The 24839-nt window shown below is 38.7% G+C and overlaps 1 protein-coding gene across 3 annotated transcripts in view; it reads right to left on the reverse strand.

The window, feature by feature from the left end:
* Nucleotides 1-18545, reverse strand: part of Nckap5 (NCK-associated protein 5) — an 824710-nt gene extending 806165 nt beyond the window's left edge. For all 3 annotated transcript variants that reach the window (XM_013030807.1, XM_013030809.1, XM_013030808.1), the window contains exon 1: nucleotides 18477-18545. In XM_013030807.1, the coding sequence (XP_012886261.1) occupies nucleotides 18477-18545 (69 nt within the window). The remainder of the gene's footprint in view (nucleotides 1-18476) is intronic.
* Nucleotides 18546-24839: the final 6294 nt, after the last annotated feature.

The following is a 24839-nucleotide window of genomic DNA, read 5'->3' on the forward strand; positions in this document are numbered from 1 at the left end:
CACTGTCCCTCACCTCTTCAGCTCTTCAGCTAGCACTCTACCACTTGAGCTACAGCACCACTTCTGGTTTTCTGGAGGTTTATTGGAGAGAAGAGTTTCACAGACTTTCCTGCCCGGGGTTGGCTTTGAACTGTGATTCTCAGATCTCAGCCTCCTGAGTAGCTAGGATTATAGGCGTGAGCCACCACCACCACCAGTGTTTTATTCTCCTTTGTTCTTCCTTCTTTGGTTGCTACTGCAGTACCTCTATTTGTTCCAAGTATACAATATCCTGGATTAATTGAGCTCTAAAGCCCTTATTGCTCCCTGGGTCTCTTCCACAGTTCACACATACCATACACCCTCTGATCCAGAGGGCATCAGCTGAGTCCATAAGTGTGGAGTATAGAGACAGAAATTCACTCCCTAGCATATACTGAGTCATATGGGCTGTGAGGCATTGTACCATATACTGGGGGCAGAGGCCAGACAGGGAGATTGGGAGAAGAGGAAGGGTTGTGAGACTCTCAAAAAACAAGCCAGTTTGGCAGTACACATCTATAATCCTAGTTATGAGGAATCTGAGGTGTCAGACAAAAGAGTGTGAGACCCTACCTGGGAATAAATTAAATTAAAAATTAAAATTAAAAGGGCTAATTTCAATAACATACAAAATTTTTACCTGATGTTCCAGAAAATTTAAGTTAACTTTTACTAATTATTATTTGCCTTTACAAAATATGGATAGAAAATTGTCACAATTTAGCCATACACTCAGAACTGCTAAAGTTGTGCTTATCCATTTATCCCATCCATGTATTAGCTATGTGTATATACAAAGAATTTAGATATTGTCATCTTGATTACTCCCATTATTTAGATTGAACTGGCTGGTAGTAACAATAGCTAAGCTAATTACGTTTCCTAAAGGATCAATTTGTACATTGTTATGGATGATGATGAATCACATCCAAATAAGAAACCTTATTCCATTCCGTTTTTCATGAATTCTCTCAGATAATTAGTTTCAAGAAATGGTGTGCCAGTCGGCACCTTCCCACTGTCCAGTCCTCCTGAAACATGCAAACCAGGCACTGATCACAAAATTCAACATGGGCGTGTTGCAAAAATTGTGCTCATTTTCTTATTTATGTAATTGTAATCCCTCTGTACATTATTTTAAAGGTGACTTTAAAATAAAATATAATAATATCTGATTTGTAATAAAAACAAACAAACATAGAAGTAGCTTTAACGTAAAACATTCAACATGATGTTCCTCTTCACGGGAGCACTGAGAGTTCTACATTTTAGTATCATTTCACGTGCCCTGCTCCGGATCCATTTCAGCTATACTGCTTTACTGTCTGGCTTAGGATTCTCTATACCTCAACACTCCATCTGGTGCTCCTTCTGTGCTTCTTCATCTAGTTCATATGTGCCTTTTGTAAAAGGAAGATTCTCCACTTTTAGAAATGGGTAGAAAAGGTAGTGATCTACCACTGTCTTGGATCCTTTCTTATTCTCAATGATGTAGCCATCATAGACCAGAGGCCCCTTCATGCTCTAGACCACTGAGAGGCTTCAGGAGCAGAGAAGACACTGGATGTATTGAGTGGAAGGCAACCTTCTAATGTGGTGGGGGTAGGATTGCTCATCATTTTTCTTCTCTCTCTTCTTTGAACCTCTGTGACATTCATCTGTGTGGCTCCATGTAGTTCTCACTAATGTTCTGCAGGAAGCACTGCAGAAATCTCCAGAGCAAAACAAAAAAAAAAACACTCTATTTTTAAGAATAAAAATATTTGGACAAGATTTAAATAGGATCACAGTGTCTTAGACATAAAGTACTCAATGACATGATAAATGAAGAATGAATGGTAAGCTCCCAAGTATCCTGGAAAATCAAGATGCTTTACATGCGGTCCAGTATGAACCAGGAAAATGATTTTTTTTAATCACATTCAGGTGGGTGAAACTGCTGTGGGACACCTGAGGGTTGAGAAAAGCTCTTTCAGCTCAAGATAGTCAGAGGCTACAGGGATGTGTAAAAGGAACAAACCAGTCCCATTCCTCTAGTAAGAACTCTCTTCTGATTACAGTGACCATCATACATTTATTCTTTTACCCAAAACTCTATGCAACATCTTTGATTGCTCCCTTCTTTTAAGTACTGGAGGGTATTTCTATGAACATGTTACCCCATTTTAATTCTCACCATATTATAGTTATTATTCAAGAACGTAACTTAGAACTTTCTTGAATGACCATTTGTCTAGTCCTTGAGTCACTGTGATTCTGGCATAAGCCCAGAAGAAAACAATTCAGAAAGGGGTAAATAATTTGTGAAGTATGTACAACAAGCCTGTCATAGAGCTGGCTCCTCTTTTATGACACCAAAGTCCTTACCTGGTTTCTATAAGTTTGCTTCATTTTCCTTTCAGAGAAGCTCTGCAACACCCTGCTTATCAATGGGGCAGCAACCTTTAGCTGGAGCCTGGCTGAGCAAAGGCCTTGGAACACTCAGCGTTCTCATTCCTAATATAATCTCCCAATTTTTCACTGGATCTGGTAATCACATGGGAGAAGGAATAAATTATCTTCTTGTTCATATTGATGTGCTCCTTATTTCTCACTTGAAACAAGTACTTTTGTTATTTCCAAGCAATACTAACAACCAAAGAAATACATATGTGATCTTTAATTGGTGCTGGAAGTCATATAAGGTATAGAAGAACCAAGGATTGGACATGCTTCTGTTTCTGAAACTCAATTCATACTAACTTGTGTAATCTGGAAGAAGTCATTTAACCTTTATGAGCCTTCCTTTCCAGATCTCTAAAAATGACTCACAGTACCCATGTCACAGCTTCTTGGAAGAATTAGTTAAATGTAAGATGCATGCAAGAAAGACATCATCTGTCTGTTCAAAAAAAATATATGAAGGCAAGTAATATGAATGTGTTAATAAAGGGTTAAGAAAAAATGTATAGTGGAGATCACCAGTGGCCCATACTCTACACCAAAGTTAATTTTTTCATTTTCTTCGTTTTCTTTTCTTTATTCAAAAAGGTTGCTTTTTCTTGGTATATATACAAATAAGTGCCTAGTAGCTGTAATTTTATTTTTTTTATTGTGAAAATACTGTACAGAGGGGTTAAAATTACATGGGCAAGATAATGAGTACATTTCTTATCAAGCATTGTAGCCTCTTCCTTTGTTTCCCCTTCCCATCCCTTCCCATCCTCCCCTCCCGCCCCCCCCAATCCTCCCCGGACTTCCCCCCCACCCCCGCACCAAAGTTTTAAAGTTCATTTTCGACATAATGACTTGTACATCTCATTGTTGCAATGGGTCCACCTGTATCCCTATTTAAACGATTTGTTTTTCCCCTTCCCCTCCACAAATTATTGAAGGACATAAAAAACCTTTTAAAAACCTACATGCCAGGGAAGATGTGGGTAATGATGATGGAAAGGCTGGATCTGATCAAGATGTACACATACACAGACATGTTAAATTGAAACCCCCTTGTGCAACTACTTAAACATAATTAAAAACTAAATTTATTTTAGCATATTGCAGCAAGATTCTGAGGAGTAGTGTGTTGCTCTGAAGTCACTGCTGGGTATCATCTGACTTTGACCATCACAGTTGTCAAGGGTGAAGGAAGATACTGACAAGGAGAAACTGGCCTGGGAGCCCTAGCTGTGACTCTACTTCTAAACAAAAACTCTGTGCAATGACTGGAGGACCTTCAGAGTTCCTGAGGAAAGTGCTTAAACCCAAAATATCTGTGATCTGTTTTCCCTGGCAGAGAGAGGGAAAAAAAACTGATGTCAGAAGTTTAGCTCCATGGGAAACTACTATTACAAATTGAATCTTTGAAAATTAAATCCAATTTAAAATGCATTAAAAGCTATTTAAAGAAATCTTCTGGTGAGTCCTCTGTAATGGAAGGAATCTTTCTGGAAAGAGGAATAAAGCAATCCCTGATGCAACTTTTATATGCATATGGATTCACACAAACAAAATGTTCTTAAAATGAGGTGACAGGTCCTCAGTGGCAAGGGGCTATAGGTTACATCTGTTCTAAAATAATCTCAAGGAAGCTTTCCTGACACATCCTTCTGCAGATTCCCTAAAGGATCTCACTGGAGCCAAGAGAGAGGTTTCTGAGCACAAGGGACAGCAGATTGCTGTTTGAGTTAATGAGCAGTAGGGGACTGCTTTGAGAAGAGTTGCTGTGAAGTGACAACTACAGCTGTGGTATGAATACTATGGAGGATGGAATGCAGGATATCACAGACCCTTTATCACAGAACGGACAGAAAGAATGCCTCTCTCAAGTTGAAATGCTCACAGAGGTATGTGCATAGAACATGCACGAATAGCATGAAGCTGGTAGGAAGACTGACTTTGGACAAGTTATATAATTCTATGCCTCAGTTTCTTTACCTGTACCATGGGGATATCATGGCACCTTGCTATAGAGAAAGTTGTAAGTCCAGAAGGAACAAAAACCATATGGATTACTTTAAGGATATATGATTACTCACATAATAGCATCATCACAATTTCTTACTACTTGATCACAAACTAAAGGGAATGTGTAATTAGTGTTGTGCTTCGCATCCCAGGATTCTGAGTTTCATATGGGTCAGGGCTGCTCTATGCTGAACTAAACAGCATCTTGGCCTGTTGCTCCAATTAGAACATACCTGTTCGGCCAGATGCTGGTGGTTCACATCTGTAAATCCCAGCTACACAGAAGGCTGAGATCTGAGGACAGTGATTCAAAACAAGAACGAGCAGGAAAGTCTGTGAGACTCTTATCGCCATTTAATCACCAGAAAATCAGAAGGGGAGCTATGGCTCAACATTGTAGGGTGTTAGCATTGAGAAGACAGGCTTAATTGAGGCCAATACCCAGGCTCTGAGTTCAAGCCCCACAAATGACAAAAAAAGGAACATACATGTCCCGTGCCTTATTTTTTCCATCACATGGCAAGTAGGTAAATTGTTTTAATTTAGAGCTCAGTTTAGCACTTAATTCTCGAATGCTGCTTGGCTCTCACATTGAGGGTAATAATGTGCCCAAACAGACTTAGGCCCTAATTAGGTGCAGGCTGTCAACATTGCACAAGGACCCTGGTACTTCTGCCTGGTTTAAGTTACCCTGACTTCCAATCATGCATTTTATCTTTTGGCATGCATACATAGGTGCCCAATAAATGTTACCTTTGGTTGATAGTAAAACAAAGCCAAACTTTCAAAAGCAGAACTGTCCAAAACACCCTTGTCTACATTCTTGGCAGTGACCAGGGAGCCAGTTTTCCCAAGTCAGCAACCTCTGAGGAGGCTGGCAAGGTGCCAATTCCCAGGGTTGATGCATTCCTGGGGCCTGGCAAGAGGCCACTGGGACTCTATTTCCTCTTTACTTCTCTTTATGTAGTGGATTTTTTTCCCACTTCAACCCCTCAAACTCTTCCTCCCCCTTCAATGAAAAGGGAGGGAGTAAGTTCCTTCCCCAATACCCATCTCCCACTGCTCAAGTTGGCAAAGCTCAAAGCAATGGAAGGCATGAGACAAAGACGGGCTCCCCAGCCCAGACCTCTATCGTGCTTCTGTAGGGTAGGGATAGAAAGACCCAGCAGGACTTTGTGCACAGGGAGTCATTGTACATTTACTCAGGCACTTCTGGAAAACTTTGGAATAAAATTACCTGTTATAAATAGACATTGGCCAGATTTCAGGGGTAAAAGCAGAAGGCCAAAAGTTCCAGAAAAAACTATAATACTCTATATAAGAAGCTCATTAATAGGGAACTTCTGAGGAATTAGACTAAGAAGAAAGAAATCCAAGGCTTGGTCTGAATTGGACCTGTAGTAAATACCTGTGTGAACATTTCTGGCACCATGGATGTGCTATTCTGCTGGTAAAAACAATGTATGTATGTATGTATGCATGTATGTATGCATGTATGTATGTATGTAAACCAAATAGTTTAAAAATGTCTTTTCTTAATGCTTCCTTCCATATGCAAATAAAGAGAACTGCCACCTTGAGTGGTTACATCAGCTGGCTTGTGTGTTTGTGTCAAAAGAATCCTTTGTGTTCACTTCCCAAGCTCTCATAGTTGGGACTCAGATTCTGGGAGTTTAAGAAGCTAGATGAAGGCCACATCTACTAAAGGATTCATCCCAAATTTGATGTAAGGATTTAGCATTCTACTCAAGAGTCCATCTTTGTTAGATCATCCTCCTTGTATGTCAACATCACATGACACACATATGACTCTTCACCAGACATTTTTATCAGGACTGTCAAAGAAAAGAGAAGACCATGTCTCTGGGTTACATGGGAGTTGTGTTGTGAAGATATGTATCATGGTGGTCAAGTCACATTTATAAATCCAAGTGTATAGGCTAAAAACAATGCATAGAAATTAACTTCAAATAATATATTAAAAACAAATTAGGGGCTGGGAAGGTGGCTCAGTGGTAGAGTGCTTGCCTAGCATGAGGCCCTGGGTTAGATTTCTCAGTACCACATAAGCAGGAAATGGAAATGATGCTGTGGCTCAAGTGGTAGAGCACTAGCCTTGTGCTGAAGAGCTGAGGGACAGCGCCCAGAGTTCAGACCCCACGACCAACAACAACAACAAAATAACCACAAATTAGCCAGGCACCAGATGCTCACCCCTGTAATCCTACTCAAGAGACTGAGATTTGAAGATCACAGTTCAAAGCCAGTCCAGTCAGGAAAAGCCATGAGACTCTTATCTCCAATTAACCTCACTAAAAAGCTGAAAGTAGAGACTCAAGTAGTAGAGCACTAGCCTTGAGCAAAAATGCCCAAAGACAGCACACAGGCTCTGAGTTTAAGCCCTAGGACCAGCACAAAATAATAAAGTATAATACTCACAATCATAATAAAGTTAGTATTTTCTTAGCACAGATGTATGATAAGATAAATGTGGTGGATACATGCTGTTGGCCCTTGCAAACCCAAACTTCAAAGTCCCCCACCCTACTCAAGTTGCTGTCAGCCATTGGAGGCCATGTAGGGATTCTATCTTGGGAAGTGAATGGGAATAGCTTGTATTCATATTAGTTTCCTGCTACTGGGGACACTGTGGGTCTTATCCCTCCACCTACTGTGGCAGTGCCTACCAGGTAGCTGTCCCCTACAGTCACACTGTTATTCTTGGGCTTAGTGGTCATGGCTTCCTACTTTCTAGCCTTGGTGTTCTGGGCTATTATCTTGTTGGGTTCCCTATATCCTACCACCACTTCTTTGTAAAGAAACCCTTTATTTAAACTGCATTGTTAAATGAAAGAAAAAAAAAGAAGAAACCCTTTATTAACCTGTTAATAGAGGTTATCTGTTATTCTCTGCTGTTTCTGGCTTGAGAATTCCATCTGTTTTCTTCCAGGACCACAACTGATTCAGGCAATAAGGAAATAGTATTGTTGATATATAGTCTTTATAGACAAAACTATGGATAATTATTCTGGTCATCTTAAAATGATGAGAAATCCAATTCAGGAAAGACCTGGCTTGCTCTCTCATTCCTTCACATCTCTTTGCTATGCCTCACCAAGTAGGAATTAGATCAAATATTCTACCTCAGGGGATCTGCCAGATTTGTTCTGGACCATCTCCGAATAACTCCTTACTATCCACGTGTCTCCCATGTGTCTCCCGTGACACAAGGCCAGCTCAGATTCTACATAAGGAGGAAAGAAGAGTAGCACTAGCTTTGTCCCAGGCTACCTGGTTGGTGCCTGCAAAGACATTGCTCTCGGCACTGTTGGTTTACTGCCAGACCTTCAGGTCTCTCTAACTCCAAAGAAGGAAGGCTTCTAACAAAAGCTTCGTTTATTTATCTGCTGGCTCTAACAGATGGAACCCAGAATTCATCAGACCAAATGATTTTATTTCCCCCAACACAATCATGTGCATGAAGCAGTCAATGAATTAATTGCATTAGGAAATCTATCAAGCTGAAGACAACTGTTTAAAAGTCAAAACTGGAAAGGTGCCGAAAGACAGAAGGAAGCAAGCCTCAGAGGCATCTTCAGAAATGGACAATTATGATCCATTAAATCTAGTTAAAGGACTGAAGTTTATGAAGAGGAAACATCTGGAGTTGCCTGGAATGTAAAAGAAACCAGGAGAAACCACTGTTTGGGCTTGTAGAGAGCATCCCAGACAGATGAGATTTTTGTTTTAGCAGAGACTTGCAAAATTAGTAAACAAAAGGGACTGAACCACATCAGTGCATCTGGTGCTAAGTGAAGCATTCTAATACAATGGCTCCTGGATTTTGCTCCTGAAATATTAATTGAAACTGGGATGGAGATGAGGGCTGAGGAGAAAAAAAAGAAACTAGCAGAAAGGTCATAAATCCTGGCTGAGCTGAGCAAAGTCAATGCAACAGAAAGTAATGAAAAGTGCTATCTAATTCATGTCCATGAACCCTGTTGGTATTAATAAATATTAACTGATAATGAACTACCATACAGGGTGGTAAAGTAATATAAGCTACATGGCTTAAATAAGTAATATATATATGACTTAAGCTATATATATATATATATATATATATATATATATATATATATATATAGCTTACATGGATAATTGAGGGAGAAACAAGGGAATCAGAATGAATTAGCTGTGCAGTGGGCTGTGCCATCTACCATGAAGTATGGGTACAAGAATGCTAATGGGAAAGTAGACTTAGCACCTGGAGGGTACAAAAAGTAAGTTAGGACAATATTCAGGATTACTGTAGCACCTGCTCAGAGTCTTGGCAATTCATCAAGTATAAATCACACGATGTGGAATCATACCCCGTTTTTTCAAGGCACTGTGGCTTTTTCAGTATGCTTTTCCTATAGGGAAGGTCAGGGACACCATAGATTAAATTTGGACCAATATTCCAATGAGAACTGCAAAAGTCCACTTCCTTAGAGGTAAGCCCTACCTGATCAATAGCCAGAAGGGCAACTTTTTCTTTCTAATTCCATTCAGTTTAATTGTTTGTGCTACTGTAAAATCCTAGTATTACTATTATTTCTGTATATCTAAATAGATTTAAGTTTTGTAAAGCAGAAAATATGGCAGTTGTGAGCAGAGCTTCAAACCCAGTAGATGTACAATTCCCATGCTGATGAATGAGAAACTTTAGAAAGGAAAGCGGGAACATAGAAATAATACCCAGCTGCCTATTGTGTTTGAGGACCTGCTTCTAAGGAGATCGATGAACGCTCTACCTGTTGTTATGGACAAAGCACTAGAGAGTCTGCTGTGGAAACAAACCTGCCTGCCAGAGGATGATGTGGGAAACTCAGTTGCCATGGAAACTCGTGTGATCTGATGATTCACGGTCTTGAAAGATGGTGAAACAACAGGAGAATGACAAGCTGCTCTTGGAGCTCTAAGAAAACATGGAACATGCCAAGCAAGTGTCTCCAATCACTAGTACTTCTTATTTCTAGTACATTACTAGTATATCATATTTTCCTCATCTGTCGATAATGTTGCATTTGCAAAAGGCTTTTAAAAGTGTGTCCTATTTTGATGGACTGATCCCAGAGAGCCCAGGAACAAATGGAGCCACATCTGACATTGTCAGACAACACTCACTGCCCCAGCTGAGCACAGGTGATAAGGAAATGGGGCTTTTTCTTGTCCAATTCCCTTACCCTGGTGAGGGAAATGATCTGTGGGCAGATTGAAAGCACTCACAGATGGTCAAACCCCCAAATCATTCTTTGAGATACGAGATATTTTCTGATTATACCTATGATTCCTTCCCCAGAAAAATGCATAAATACATGTAACATAAAGTCTAATACAAAATATTTCAGCAAATTGAAATTCATGTGGTCATTTTATAAACTTCCCTTATCAAGTACCTTGGTACATAAGACATCAACATTCAGAATCTCTCTTGGGACTCCAGATAACCTAGGATATCAGGTTAAGCATCTCTTACTAAAACAAGAAGTTGTAGATCCATGGTAGAATCATCCTTGGGAATCTTATCTCCCCTCCTCAACCTTCCCCAGTAGCTCTCAGTGCCTATCCTATGGGAGAGTTCTCCCATATTACAGATCCATAATTCCTTGCTGATGTGTCCTTAGTTCATGAATAGCTACTCACTCATTTCCTTATGCATTTCATGGAGCCTTTTCTGTGTGTGGGGCTTTAGGGAGAGGAATGTGAATATGACTGACATAGCATATGTCCTGAAGGACCTTCAGGTAGCTCAGTCAGGGTTGGTTGTTTCCCAGGGGACAGTTAGCTATGACCAGAGGCAGGCTTGGTTGTCACAGCTAAAGGAGAATACATACAATGGGTAGAGGCCAGAATGACTGGGCCCCAAATTTTGCTAGTGTCAAGGACTGAGAAACTCTGTATGTAACAGGTAAGTGCAGTGATACAGACCAGTGAAGAAAGGGACATTTCCGTGGTCACTTCAGAAGAAGTGATTACTGTGTCAATAGTGACATCATTCAGAGGAAGTACAAACCACAATGAAGAAGGCTCCCCATTTTAGGCAATAGTACCACTTGCAAGTGGTGGGCAGACAAGTGGCACTTCCTCAATGAAGTCCCTCATGGGAAATCCTGTCAGATTTCTTCCTACCTCTATCCTTCAGCAGCCCAGTCAGAAGAATAAGCAGCCATCTGACAGGATCATCGGCTAGCTTATAAACCCTACTGCCTGAGAGGCACAGCTATGTAGTGGATGTGTTGTCACTCAGCCCCAATTTCCTCCAGGGCAAATCTAGTCAATAATGAAAAAAGTGCATTATTCTAAACTTAAAATGTTCAAAGTCCTTGTTAATTAAAAATATAATCACGAAATTAGAAAGAAGGCAAGCCTCGCCCTAAGTTGTTTCTTTTGGGGGGGGTCCGGTGGTGGGCCTGAACTCTGGGCCTGGGTGCTGTCCCTCAGCTCTTCAGCTCAAGGCTAGCACTCTACCACTTGAGCCACAGCGCCACTTCTGGCTTTTATTTTCTGCTTATGTGGTGCTGAGGAATTGAATCCAGGGCCTCATGCATGCAAGGCAAGCGCTCTACCACGGAGCCACCTTCCCAGCCCACATTTCTTATTCCCCTCTCCCTAAGTTTTAACACCCACATTCCTTATTCATTATAACTTCCACCTTTCCAACAGCACTCTGAGAAATAATTTTGTGACAAACCCAAGCCTCATGTTTCCCTTTAGTGGGCATAGTTGTGGCAGAAATGGTAATATTCCATGGAGGCCTCTAGCCTTATTGGAGCACCTGGAGCTCTTGAAAGTTGGAAAGCACAATGAGGTTCCCCAGTTGCCATCGTAAAAGGGTTTTCTTCTTCTGAACTTTTATTCCTGTTCAAAGTAGACAGAAAGTAGCCAGGCCCAAAGTGAAATGATCAACTCCATCACCAGTCCTACAGCCTTGATGAAGTTGTCTACAAAAAAGTTCCCATTTATAAAATAAGGCTAACTAGAATTCTTGCCTTAAAAGGCTGTTCTAGCCGGGCGCTGGTGGCTCACGCCTGTAATCCTAGCTACTCAGGAGGCTGAGATCTGAGGATCACGGTTCAAAGCCAGCCCGGGCAGGAGAGACCGTGAGACTCCTATCTCCAATAAAACCACCAGAAAACCGGAAGTGGCGCTGTAGCTCAAGTGGTAGAGCACTAGCCTTGAGCTGAAGAGCTGAGGGACAGCGCCCAAGTGCAGAGTTCAAGCCCCACAACCAACCAAAAAAAAAAAAAGGCTGTTCTAAGTATTGAACGTTTCTGTATAAAACACTGGGTGTGTAATGTATGACTTGCCAGTTGAACATGTACTGCTACCTGCTAAAGTAGCTTTGCATTCCATTTTATCAGCACTGACTGCTGACAGGCCTTCAGACCTCAGCATACCTTCCAACACCTAGATCCTGACTGGACACTATTCTGAGAAAGTCATTCTGTCAGGGAGCTAAAGCAATTGAGGGAATAAAATTCTTATTCTTATTCTCTAACCCATTCTCCCACTCTCCCACTTGATGAACATTTAGGAAATATTAGAGAACAAAGGACAAGGGGCATTTCTTCCAGTGACAAGAGGCAGCAAATAAGCAATACTGTTTATATCCTTCTGTCATCAGGAGTGATCAAGGGAGCTTTGATCTGAGTATTTAGGAATAGGTTAGAGAAATCAAATGTTCAGGATTCCAGAGCATCCTTCCAGTTATAGAGTCTGAAAGGAGAGCTGTAAGAGTTAAGAGAGATCCATTAATAAATAGAAACATGAATAAATAGAACTTTTAGTAGAGACACATACTATATAATAATATTCTGATCAGTTATGGACCTCATATATGATGGTGATCCCATAAAATTTAAATGGGACTAAAAAAATATCTCTATAATCAAGTGACATCCTAGCCACTCCAATGCCAAACTACATAAGATGACTTACATGTTCATGGTGATACTCATATAAATTAACCTACCATATTCCAGTCACATAGAGGTATAGTACGTAACACTTGATAAGCATAAGAAGTGACTGTGACTGGTTTATGTATGCGCTTATTTTACTTTCTATATTTAATTTGGAATTTTTCTCCCCTCAGTTATATGCAAAATTGTACTGTAAGAATACCTTCTCATGCAATCAATAGCCCCATCTATCTCATGTTTCCACATTTCTTAACTGCATTGAGGGGCTATGTGGAGTGATTACATTATCTAGCCTTGTGTAAGTACTCTCTATGATCTTTGCACAACAGCAGATTTCTCAGAAATTATGTGTACCATTGAGTGGCATGTGACTATAATTATAGTCTGCTGGTTGCACTAGTCAACACTAACAAGATCCTACTTCACATTTTGAAAAGACTCCATGAATTTGGAAATGTTCTATTTCAACGTTCTCTAAATACTTAGAAAATGTTTTCCTATTGCCTTGTTTGTTGAATATCTGGTCCTTTGCTTAACAGCATATCCCTGGTCCCTTTGCCAGCCTTAGATGAATGTTCACACTGAAAGTTTCCACAAATCATTTCCTAGAAAGTTAGCACCTAGGAAAGCCGAACCTGGATTTTCAACTGTCACATTCTCTTACACAATGCAGATGGCCTTTAGAATCCAGGCCACTGCGTGTCCTTTCAAGCAAAGGTTTGCTAGAACATGACCATACTCATTTGTTCAGACACTGCCAATGACTGTTTCTGTTGAAGTAGTGACCTTGGGTGGTAGCCACTGCTCATCTCACCCAAAAAAATAAGAAAACTGAAGCAATTACTAGTGGACCTTTATGGGTGCAATTTGTGGATGTCTTCATTACTGATGTCTAGTCACTAACCAAGAAGGATGTGATTGGCGATTAGCTAGAAGAGATTTAAATTAGCTATGAGAAAGAAATTTCCCTCAAGGAAAAAAAAAGTCACTAATGTCCTTGGTTGGATTTGTTCTCTACTCTTCTAGTCTTCAGGGCATATTATATCCCATTGCTTTAAAGCATGATCTAACTACAATGATATGCTTGTCTGTGCATCCCCCTAGAGCAATCTCAGCTCAGTCCATGCCATACTGCTTATCTCCCCAATGTGATTTTATTTTTCCTAAGTATTAGGTATTTCGTATCTGTCAGGGAACTCAGGAAGAGATAGCATACACAGATCTTCTGATTGAGAAGACTTTGGTAGAGAAACTATTCTCTAAGGTGTAGGAAGGTCTATGGAAAGTCAACAAGAGATGTACTACAAATATCCAAGATTCATTCATATTAAGAAGAGAGGAACACAGAGAACGAGAAGGGGTAAGAACCCAGAGAGCCATGGTTGTAACAGGAGCTCTCGGACAGGATTACACAATCAAAGCAGCAACCTGAGACCAAGTAATCCAGTTATTATAATCTATGAAGAGGAAAGGAAGAATCAGGAAAATATCTCCACCTGTGATTTCCTCTTCTCATTGGCCATGCCCGGGCAGATGCTAGGGCAAGTGATACTTTGACCAAGGTCGATGGGAAGCAGCTGCCGAAGCACACAGTCAGGTACAGAGGGATGAACAATGCATGTATCTGGAAGTGGAACAGAAAATCTCTAGCACCCTCCTATAGCAGGTTTTCAAAGGTGCTACCCAGTGACTTTATTATGCATGCAGTAGAAGGGTCTTATTACTGTAATTTGAATACAAAAGGTCAAGAGACTGAAGGATGAACTGAAGAACTATTGTAGGCCCTTTTCTGTACCTCCAAGTCTACCAAAACTCAGCTGTCAAAGCTGAGGATCTATTGTAGTCAGTGTTTTGTGTCCCTTTGATGAAGGAAGAAGCAAAAAGTGTACAAGAGGGAATTCATCAGAGAAACTGTTACTCTCATCTGTTCCTAAAAGAAAAAAAATATGTGTTTCTTCCTTAAATTAAAGGAGAATGTTTGCAGTTGAAATATGGGTTGGTACAAAAGACAATTCACTCCTCAGCCTTCTCATATGCTAAAACCTACCGCAGCCACAAGTGTCAAAGAACTGTATATATAGCCTGGGAGGAAGTCTTACAAATGAAAAAGCACCATGTGAACACTGACTTTTTTGATCAAAAAGCATCCTGGGGTGGGCTGAGAAGCTTTCGGTCAAGAAAAGGCCTCGATTTCCAATGTGATTTTTTTCTTGTCATCAGAGAGACCATGGCACTTGCCGTGAATATACAGCTACTTGATACAGTCCTGCTGGGGGAGGCAAATGTGTCACCACTTGCCTTTTTTTCTCTGGAGGTTAGCCCCCGCATTGGAACCTGTTTTTCATTTCAGTTTCACTTACCTGTCACCCCATCACTGTTTCCTTAAAATGAGTCATTTCTAAAGTAAAATTTACCCATCAAAGAATGTATTTCAGATTTACACACGTGAGCACATTCTGTCTTCTCCTCTTCCCAACACATACCACTCAAACGTCCCCCTTGCCAAGTGCTGAAGCCAAAATTTTGACTAAGAACTACAAATTCAGTTCCTTCAATTGGAGTGGTTTTTTTTCCATATTCAGCCTGTAGGTTTCTTTATTCTATTATTCCTTCAGCCTAACATTTTAAACGCTGTTGCAAGGGAGCTATAATTCCTAACTCAACACTTCATGATTTGATTATGTAAAATAAAAAATGTAATGAAGTTAATAGAACCTTATTCTTAGAACACATTATGAGGAATTTTCTCCTGCAAAATCTAAAAGTGGAAATTACCTCTGGGCCTCCTAATTCTCAAAAATAGGGGTCATAATGATTATTGTGATGGAATTTCATAACTTAAGCCTTTAATAGGTTTCTAGTTCTCCTAGGTTTCCCAAAAGCACATCTTCTTTTCTTGAGATAATAGTTTTAAAAAGATAAAGAACTGATGTGATTGGTGAATGTGTGTGTGTATACATATATATGTATATATATATATATATATATATATATATACATACATACTATTCTGTTATGTAATCCTTCTAAGACATTTAGGAAAGTCATATAGTCTTTCTGGCCCATTACTATTCTGTCTAAAGGGTGAAGAACCAGATAATCCACTCCTACTTTATTAGGCTATGATTCAAGTAATAAGAGTGTGTGTGATGGAACATGCATAAAATACCAGCTGAGTCTGAGATCAGCCTAGGAAGATAGTGAACCTCTATCTCAAAGAAAAAAAGACAGGAGGGATGGGAGTGGGTCGTAAGTGGTAGAAACTTGCCTAGAATATATAATCTCTGGTACTGCAAAATAACTGAAGTAAAATAATAAAATAGTGTTAGAATATGTAAAGTATGATTTGAAAATGAGAACATGTATCATGATGTCAGGGTTTTTTTGGCTATTTTTCCCATCTTTTTAATCAGTCTTATATAGAGTAATCTCTATCTGTTTCTTTCCTAACTATCTATCTGGTCTCAGTATGGAGTCAGAATGGATAACAATGTCTTGTATTCAAGTGCTTTCCAATCTAGTCTTCTTTAATCTCACATCAGGCTAAGTATTTTCCTGACAGTCACAAAAGAGTTCCTTCAATTTGGTTTCAATGCATTCTACTTCCTGAGAACTTTCTCAAGGTGTAGCCAGTAATTATTATTATTATTATTATTATTGTCATTATACAGTAATATATCTTATATAGAAGACAGAGCATAATATTGAAATTGTAGTCAGTTGGCTAAAGAAGTATAATGTTCAGCAGCAGGGAAGCATCTCCTACACATAGTCATGGGAAAGGGCATGCTTTTTCAGGATGTGCCCAACCTGGCAGGCAAAGGTGACATTCTGCCTCCAAGAGACAAGGAAGGAATCTCATTGGGGCGAAATCTCTCCTAAGCATGATAGAAGATTTGGCAAGACTCGGTTTCTCAAGTCATGCCAAAAATCAAGTTCTTATTTTCCCAGAATTTTTCTATATCCCAAAGTCAAGAGACAGAGTCAATCCAGAGTAAAGAGCAGAACAGAGCCCTGTTTGTCAATAGGAAAACAAGCTGGGTTTAGATTTCTCAGCTGGCATTAGTAATGTGGCAGGATTTGAATAGGCCCATATTCAAGCTCTCTCTGGCAAAAATGAAATGTGGGTGAATGTTTCAATGAGACAGTTTTCTCTTTCTTTGGGTTTGTAAGTACCCAGCACTTTCATGGTACTCTTTTTCTCTCTCTTCTGCCTTCTCGACTCATCCTTGTCTTTCCAGCAACAATCTGTCCTGCATACTCCTTAACAAAATTCTGTTGATCTGATTGATATTTGGGAATGATCCAAACCATTTTATTAATGGGTTCTACTATAAATTATTGAAAAACAATAGGTTAGTATGTGTGTCTTTATATGCAATTTGCATATGAGTTGAAACCTAAAGGCAGAAAACTGTGGTTTTGAGGACCAACTAACAAAGATGGTATTTCTGAGTGAAAAGAATCTTTCACTCAGCTGCTCGCGTCATACCATATGGCTGTCTCTGCCCCTGCCTATGCCAAAGACAGACCATACTGGCATGTTAATATGTATGAAGAAGTTTATTTATGCAAATGAGAAGCTCACAAATTATCCCTTTATCTCAAGTTCTCCAATAAGTTGAAAAGGGAATGAACATATAAACCTCCCATACCTTACTTGTACTACTTTCTATAGATAGTAAGTCCAAGGAGGTGCAGTTACACCTACAGAGAAGATAAGTTAAAATACTACAAAAGTTAGCCAGGGGTTGTGGCGTACATCTGTAATCCTATCTACAAAGGAGGCCAAGACAGGAGGATTGTAAGTTCCAGGTTAGCCCAGGCAAACATGGGTAGAAGATTCTGTCTCAAAAACAAAATGAAAGGGTGAGAGCATGCTTCAAATGGGAGAGAACTTGTACTGTTTGTTTCAGGCACTAGAGTCAATCTCCAGTATCATATTTATATATGTTTAGATAGATAGATAGATAGATAGATAGATAGATAGATAGATAGATAGATAGATAGATAGATTACAAAGTCCTGAGCTGGTCTGCTGGTTGATATAATCCCAGGAGACTGATTTGACACAAAAAGCTTAATGCATGTTTTTTCTCCATTTCCAAGTATTTACACCAATGAACAGTTTATGAAGGGAATCATCAATTATTTGGGGGTAAATAAGAAATGTGTACATGACAAAACTAGAAATACAGATGAAAAATGTGAAAGGTGAGACTGATAGTTTAATAAATATTTCATTGGATATATATCTGTCTATTCCATACCAGACCCTAGGCTTTGTATTGGAAGTTCACAAATGAATACAGTACATCCTTATAAAACATAAAAAGATAGAGCCAAGTTTCTATTTCAGTAGGTGAACATTTGATTGATTTCCTGCTCTATTCTTAGGCATTATGGAAGAGAAGAGGTAACCTATACATGTTAGACAAAGCCTGTGGAAAGGTGGCCACACCTATACATTCAGTATCTTAGATTGTTTCTTTAGCCTAAACAGTCTCCCAAACCTAAAAGTAATCCTAATCAAGTTAAGGATGATATTCCCAGGTATTAAACTATTAGGAGGAAAATTCATGGACAACTGAAACAATAGACAACTAAGAAGATGTTGTAATTTTATGGCTCTTTGATACTTGTAGCTTTATTGATTTCTTATTTATCTTAACCCCATAGGTAAGATATATGGGTGGAGGAGCAAACACATATAGTGTTGCCATTTGGCATGAATGACACAGTAGTATTTTTATATAGGTTAGAGTCCATTTCAGCTGGAATTAATGTAATTATATATAAGTTGACAGATTATGACATTTAGATATTAAGCACTATACAAACATTCCAATAACAGTCTGGCTTTTGAATTTGTAAAAAAAAAAAAAAGAAAGAAAGAAAGAAACAGAATCCTCAGGCCAGTGTTTCTAATAGGGTAACAGGAATAGAAGTTTTAAAAATATAGGGTTCAGGAAATAACAGTCAAAGAATAATGCATTTCAAGCCAAAACACAGAGTGGTACTAAATGAATATTTAGTACTTACCACAAGACTGCTGTCCAGAGAAAGCCTTTTTCCAAAGTCTCTTTTCTCAAGCTGTCTCTTTCCCTCCATGGGGGAAGTTATTTATTGTCCTATGTGATTTATAAGAATCTCCCGTCTGTTTCCAGGGTCACTGCAAAAAGTGAACATTTGTTTTACTACCCAAGTGCACAGTGTTTAACTCCTTGCCTTTTAATTTTCTAACCAGAAACAAGTGTTGAAGGCAAAATGATTTTTTAAGTACCAAGACCTAAATAATAAGTGTAGAATTGACATCACTCAAGTCAAAAGACCTCTATGAGTTGTTAATGTCAGAGGTGTCTTTTGGGAAGGCCTGTGTTTTTACAGGTTCTGCCAATGGAATTGGGGAATGGGTTTACAAACAGTCCATTTCAAGCCACCCTTGGTCCACGCCCACCCTCTCCCGACCAATCAGAATCATTTTGCCACTGTACACTTAGATGCTGTCTGCAAATTCCATGAGAACAAACTGACAAATGCATACTTCATAACCAAGACGTATTGAGCCCAAGGCCCAGCGAAGGAAAAGGAAACACGGACATTACTGTCAATATTTAATTTTAAAATATGTCATTTAAAAATATTAGAGGAACATTAGAAGTTGCTTCCCTTTGGAAGCAGAATAAATGGTGGGTGATATCAGTGAGTATTTATGGAACACTCGCCGCATTTTAACAGAGTTCATCCCTGTAATATACTGAGGTTGCTTGTTCTTGAATGACTAAACTTTCTGCTTAATAGAAATCCATCGTGTGTATTCAGTATGGCTTCGAAATTTCACGCAGAGGTAAATGACTTGAAAGTGTTTCGAGGTATGAGCCTAGGCTTGCTTACTCATTAGCCAAGTTACCTTGGACAAGTCACTTTGGTTCTCTGAAGCTCATTTCTCTCGACTGCTAAAACATAATTGTGCAATCAAATGATGTATGTGAAAATGATTTAAAGGCAATACATTTAGGCGATAACTAAAATTATTACAGTGCACATTTACAAACTCAACTGTTATTCAACATAATTCATTACGTCCTTGATAGACTTGGAAAAACAAAAATTACTCAAAAGCCCCATAAACAAACCTAGCTGTAATACTGTTAATATTGGACTAAAGAAAATGTTACACAAACCAGTCTTTCCATAACACTGAAAACAATAGGTTCCATCTCTGTCAATTGTCCCTGTCAATTGTCACATGGATCAAATTAATGATGACCTAGCAGCCCTACCATGTGGATTCTTTCCTGGTTTTCTCCATTGTGAATACCCATGTACAGTATCAGTTCTACCCGAAAGAGGGTCTGCCCACAGCATAAGCCTATCATGGAAACAAATGGACTCATTTTCCAGCCCTGGCTCCCTCCTCTCTTAGTCATCCCACTCCCTGTTGGAAACAAAATTTAATATGTCACTGGTCCACTCAGAAATTCCTAGGAGTCCATTCAGAATTCAGGAGAAAATCCAAACATTTCAACATTATTTTCAAGGGCTATTTCCTTCCAACTAGTCTTTTACAATCCCCAAACACACTAAGCATATTCCAGAGAGCAGGCTTTTGATGATAGTTCTCACCTACATGTGGCTTAATCCACCTCTTGCTCCAGTTCCTGGCTCAGGTCCCATCTCCTTTACAAGACCTTCCTAGACAACTCCATTTGGTAATGATTATCTTTCTCTCCTAACTTCCATAGGAACCCTTTGGGACTTGAGTTATGAATCATGTTTATCACCTAGGATAGCCCATTAAATACAGTAAGATCTTAATAGATGCTGTTTTGACAGCATCCACTAGTTATGAACAAGCAAATGAAGTCCAGGCAATGTTTTTAAGGAAAGAAATGTTACTTCTATTATTATAGGGGAAAGTTTTAGTCAACATAAGTTGCCTTTTCTACTTAGAGTCACCTACTTGGAAGTCTCCTTTCCTTGTTTTGTTGACTATATTCATTGGTATCTCAGAACATCCTCTGTAAGGACGAATGCAATTAGAGAGGATGTTCTGGCTGAAATTTTCCCTGGACCAAGAACATTCTTTCTTAAATTGTGATCTCAATGAGCACAATTCTGAGAGATCCCATTAGATTTTCTTCTGATATTGAACATATACATATTAACTACTGTATGGAACGCCCAATCCCTATATGTTGGAGACAGCCATATAGCAAAAACACTAGGTCTCAGTTTTCATGAGAACTTCTGTTCTAGTGGGCTGTATAGCAATACATAAGTAATACATGAGGAATGGTGATAGGTGACTGGATGGAGGCATAAAGCTTTCTAGGGTAGCGCAGAGAGTCAAGTATATAGACAAGAAAGCACTTTGGATAAAATGGTAGGGCAGGCATTATCAATGTAAAAAATAGGTAAATATTATCTCAAGGACAGGGAACGTATCTAAAAAGGAGCTTTAGGCTACTAAAGGACCGATTCTTAGAAATGAAAAAACCTTGGCAAGATCATATGTGAGAAAAATGGTTGGTGACAGGCAACAATTAGAACCTCTATTCTAAACACATAGTTTAATATTAGAGTTTCAGTTCTTACATTTCTCCTTACTAGATGGTATATTAAACAATTTAACCTTTTTAATCTGTAATTGAATCATCTATAAGATGTCATTGATAATAAGATCTTCATCATACTAGCTTTATTGTGATGACAAATTGTAAGATACACTTAAAGAGTTTTGCCAGCGATTAGCACAAAGTAGATTAAAATTTAAATATTAGGCATATTGATCATCCCTCTAATAAACACAGTCAAACTCATTAGGACAGATTCTAGGTGTGCAGGTTTGTATCCCATCATAAGCTAAAAAAAAAAGCTCTTACTTTGGAAAATGGAGGTCTTTAGGATAGTTTCAAATAGCCTGATCTTCCTGTGTGGAAAGTTGATTCAACTACGAAGTCAATTTCTTTTCATAGTTTATGGTGTCAATAATAGAAGCATAGGTGATACTCAAATGATTTAGCAACAATGTTACACAGTCATTGATCAAGTATAAAGGTATTGTCCAATTAGAACACATCATTATAGTAAGCAGTACATCTACAGATATATGTCCTGGCCAATCACCAGCTTCTGTGTATATATCACATCCACCCCATGAATGTGAGCTAAACACGATAAAGATCAATCATGGGAAAGATCAGAGTAAAGTTATCCAAGTGGGTCAAAGTGGGGCCATCTCAAAGAAATAAAATAGTAATGGGGATAGGACTACTGGAAGTCGGGCATGGCCAACAAAGGAAAAATCAGGAAGGCCAATGTTCAGTCTTCTCTCTGTACACAGTAGAGACTGAAGATCTAATAGGGAAAATGATTGGCCATTTCTACCATCCAACTAATTCAACTTGTCCTGAAACAACTGTAACCAAAAACCTGCCAATTTTTCCCCTTGCTTACTAGGAAATGTAATTAGGTAATAACATTTTACAAAATCATATTTTTAATACAAACTTGAAATTTAGTTTCTAACTCTTAATATTTATAATTTATGTATGTTGCTAGTAAAATGGTCATCTTGGACCTCAATAAAAGAATAATACAAACTGAGTAGATGAAACAAGACATTTATTTTCTCGTTGTCCTGGAGGCTGTAAGTTTAAGGTCAAGGGGCTAGCAGAATTGGTTTCTTCTGAGGCTTCTCTCATTGGCTTGTAGATGGCTGCATGTTAGCTGTGTTCTCATACAGCTTTATCACAGTGCATAGACCTTCATCTTCTTGTAGGAAATCTTTAAGAGGACATCTGTTCTATAAGGTTAGAGGTCCACCTTTATGGTCTTTCAGACTAACTTAACTAAACTACCTCCTTAATTGCCCAAATTCAGTTTCATTAATAGTTAGGATGTCAACATAAAAATGGATAGGCAAGCACCATTCATTCTCTAACAGCCAGATTTCAAGCACTTGAGCATATTAATTCCTGAATCTAACCATTTAGGGTAAATGATGATGGCAGTGGTGATATCACAGCCCCTCCTTCTTTGCTGGATATTTGATTGTTGGATTTCCTACCTTCCTTCATTTTATACTGATATACTCCTCTGTATTGAGGGCATACAGGTACAAACTATATTACTGAGACTGCTGGAGTAATGGGTTAATTTTGAGTTCTGTCAATGAGAGGCAAAGAGAGAAAATTTAAAGGCAATAAGAAGAAAAAACTATTATGTTTCCAGACAGCTCAAGCAAAGCATCAGTAACAGGTATAAGTTCCAGCAATTTCTGGGATACTTCCAAAACTCAGCTAAGAAAGGATATTATTAGCAATATCTCAAAATTCTGAGTACCATTTCCATCTTATCAATCTTGTTTTTTTTAATCCCTTCCAACACCTTCATAAGGAATTAATATCTCTCTGCTGTATTAAATATCTCTCTGCTAGAAAAGAAAATAGTTTTCTCTTTTCTATGCTAGGCAATTCAGCTCACAGAACTATCTTTATTAAGGTATCCAGACTCATTTGGAAAACTTTCTCTAAAGCTTTCCGGAAAAAATTCTAAAATTAATTTTAAAGTCCTTGGAGAGCAGGGGTAGCATTTTTTATTAATAAGTTTTTTATTGTGAAAATACCATACAGAGAGGTTACAATTACATGAGCAAGGTAATTAGTACATTTCTTATCAAGCATTGTTGCCTCCTCCTTTGTTTTTCCCCTACCATCCCTACCCTCCCATCTCCATGACTACACTCCCCTCCACTCCCCCATCCCGCCAAAGTTGTAAAGTTCGTTTTTCAACGTAGCATTTTGTACATCTCATTGTTGCAATGAGTCTATCTGTATCCCTATTTAAACAATTTGTTTTTTCCCTTCCCCTCCCCAAATTATACCAACATCAAATACAGTGAAAACAGGAGTTATTCCATGGGGGAGGGACATAAAAAGCAACAAAACATTCACCTTATAAATATGTTCGAAACAATAGCAAGAAAGAAAAAAACACTTGTGTCTTTATCTTGGGGTTCATTTCACCTAATATCATCTTATCTGACCTTTTCTGCTTGTCTCAGGCATTTACTAGTTATTGCAAATAAGGGAAACCATGGGACCTATGTTTCTTTGGGCCTGGCTTACTTCACTTAGTATAATTTTTTCCAAGTCTTTCCATATCCCCCAACAGCAAATTCTCAAGAAAACAACTGCCCAATAAATAAGTGGGCTAAAGACTTAAAGAGAAACTTCTCTGAAGAGGAAAGAAGGATGGCCAATAGACACATGAAGAAATGCTCAAACTCTCTAGCCATAAAAGAAATATAAATCAAAACAACACTGAGATACCACCTCATCCCAGTTAGAATGACTATAATCAAGAGTTCTAATAGCAACAGATGCTGGAGGGGATGTGGACAGAAAGGAACCTTACTGCACTGTTGGTGGGAGTGTAAACTTGTCCAACCACTTTGGAAAGTGTTATGGAGGTTCCTCAAAAGATTCCACATAGAGCTCCCCTATGACCAAGCAATCCCACTTTGGGGCATTTACCCAAAGGATCACAAAAAGACCACACTAAAGCTACCAGCACAACTATGTTTATTGCAGCATTATTTACCATAGCTAAGATATGGATCCAACGCAGATGCCCCTCAGTAGATGAATGGATCAAGAAAATGTGGTATATATACACAAAGGAATTCTATGCCTCCATCAGAAAGGAGTAACATTTTATATTCTAGCATCTTAGATAGTAAAATGCCTAATCCATAGCAATATAGCAGATACTCAATAAGCATTTGTTACTTCAATGAATAGGTAAAAGAATGTATGTTAAAGTTATCTTTGTAAACATATGAAGGGGAGCAATATATCGTTGCGAAAGCAAAGTAACACTAAACATATTAACAACAGTAAAATTTCTATTTTAGTCAAACACAGAGAAAATCGAATTCAAAGAATGTCATTTAAGGTTTAGGCTTTACTTGTTCTTATCAATTTCCCCAACCTCTTTTCTCTGCTTGTTAAAGAACACACCTCTGCCTAAGAACAAAGTCCCTCTCATTATGGGGAAGGAAAATGATGAGGTAGAGGAAGAAAGGAAATGAAGCATCCTTCTATTTACCCCACACACAACCCACACACTTATATCCCTAGCTGCTGCTATAACATCTATAGAAATGCAACTTAATAAACTCTTGTGTAATTCTCATAAATACTGATGAACTTTCAGCCCTAGACATATTTTTAATATTTCTAAAGCTATCAGTAATTTCTATTTTTTGCTAGGCTTTATTAACAAGCTACATAATTTTCAAAAGACCCTGAAAAAAACAGCATCAATAACTTAAATGTTGAAAGGCAAATTGCCTCACCAACACATAATCTCAGACACGGACATACAAGCACAAACCCA

The sequence above is a fragment of the Dipodomys ordii genome, unplaced genomic scaffold, assembly GCF_000151885.1.
Source record: "Dipodomys ordii isolate 6190 unplaced genomic scaffold, Dord_2.0 Scaffold133, whole genome shotgun sequence".
Lineage (NCBI taxonomy): Eukaryota > Metazoa > Chordata > Mammalia > Rodentia > Heteromyidae > Dipodomys > Dipodomys ordii.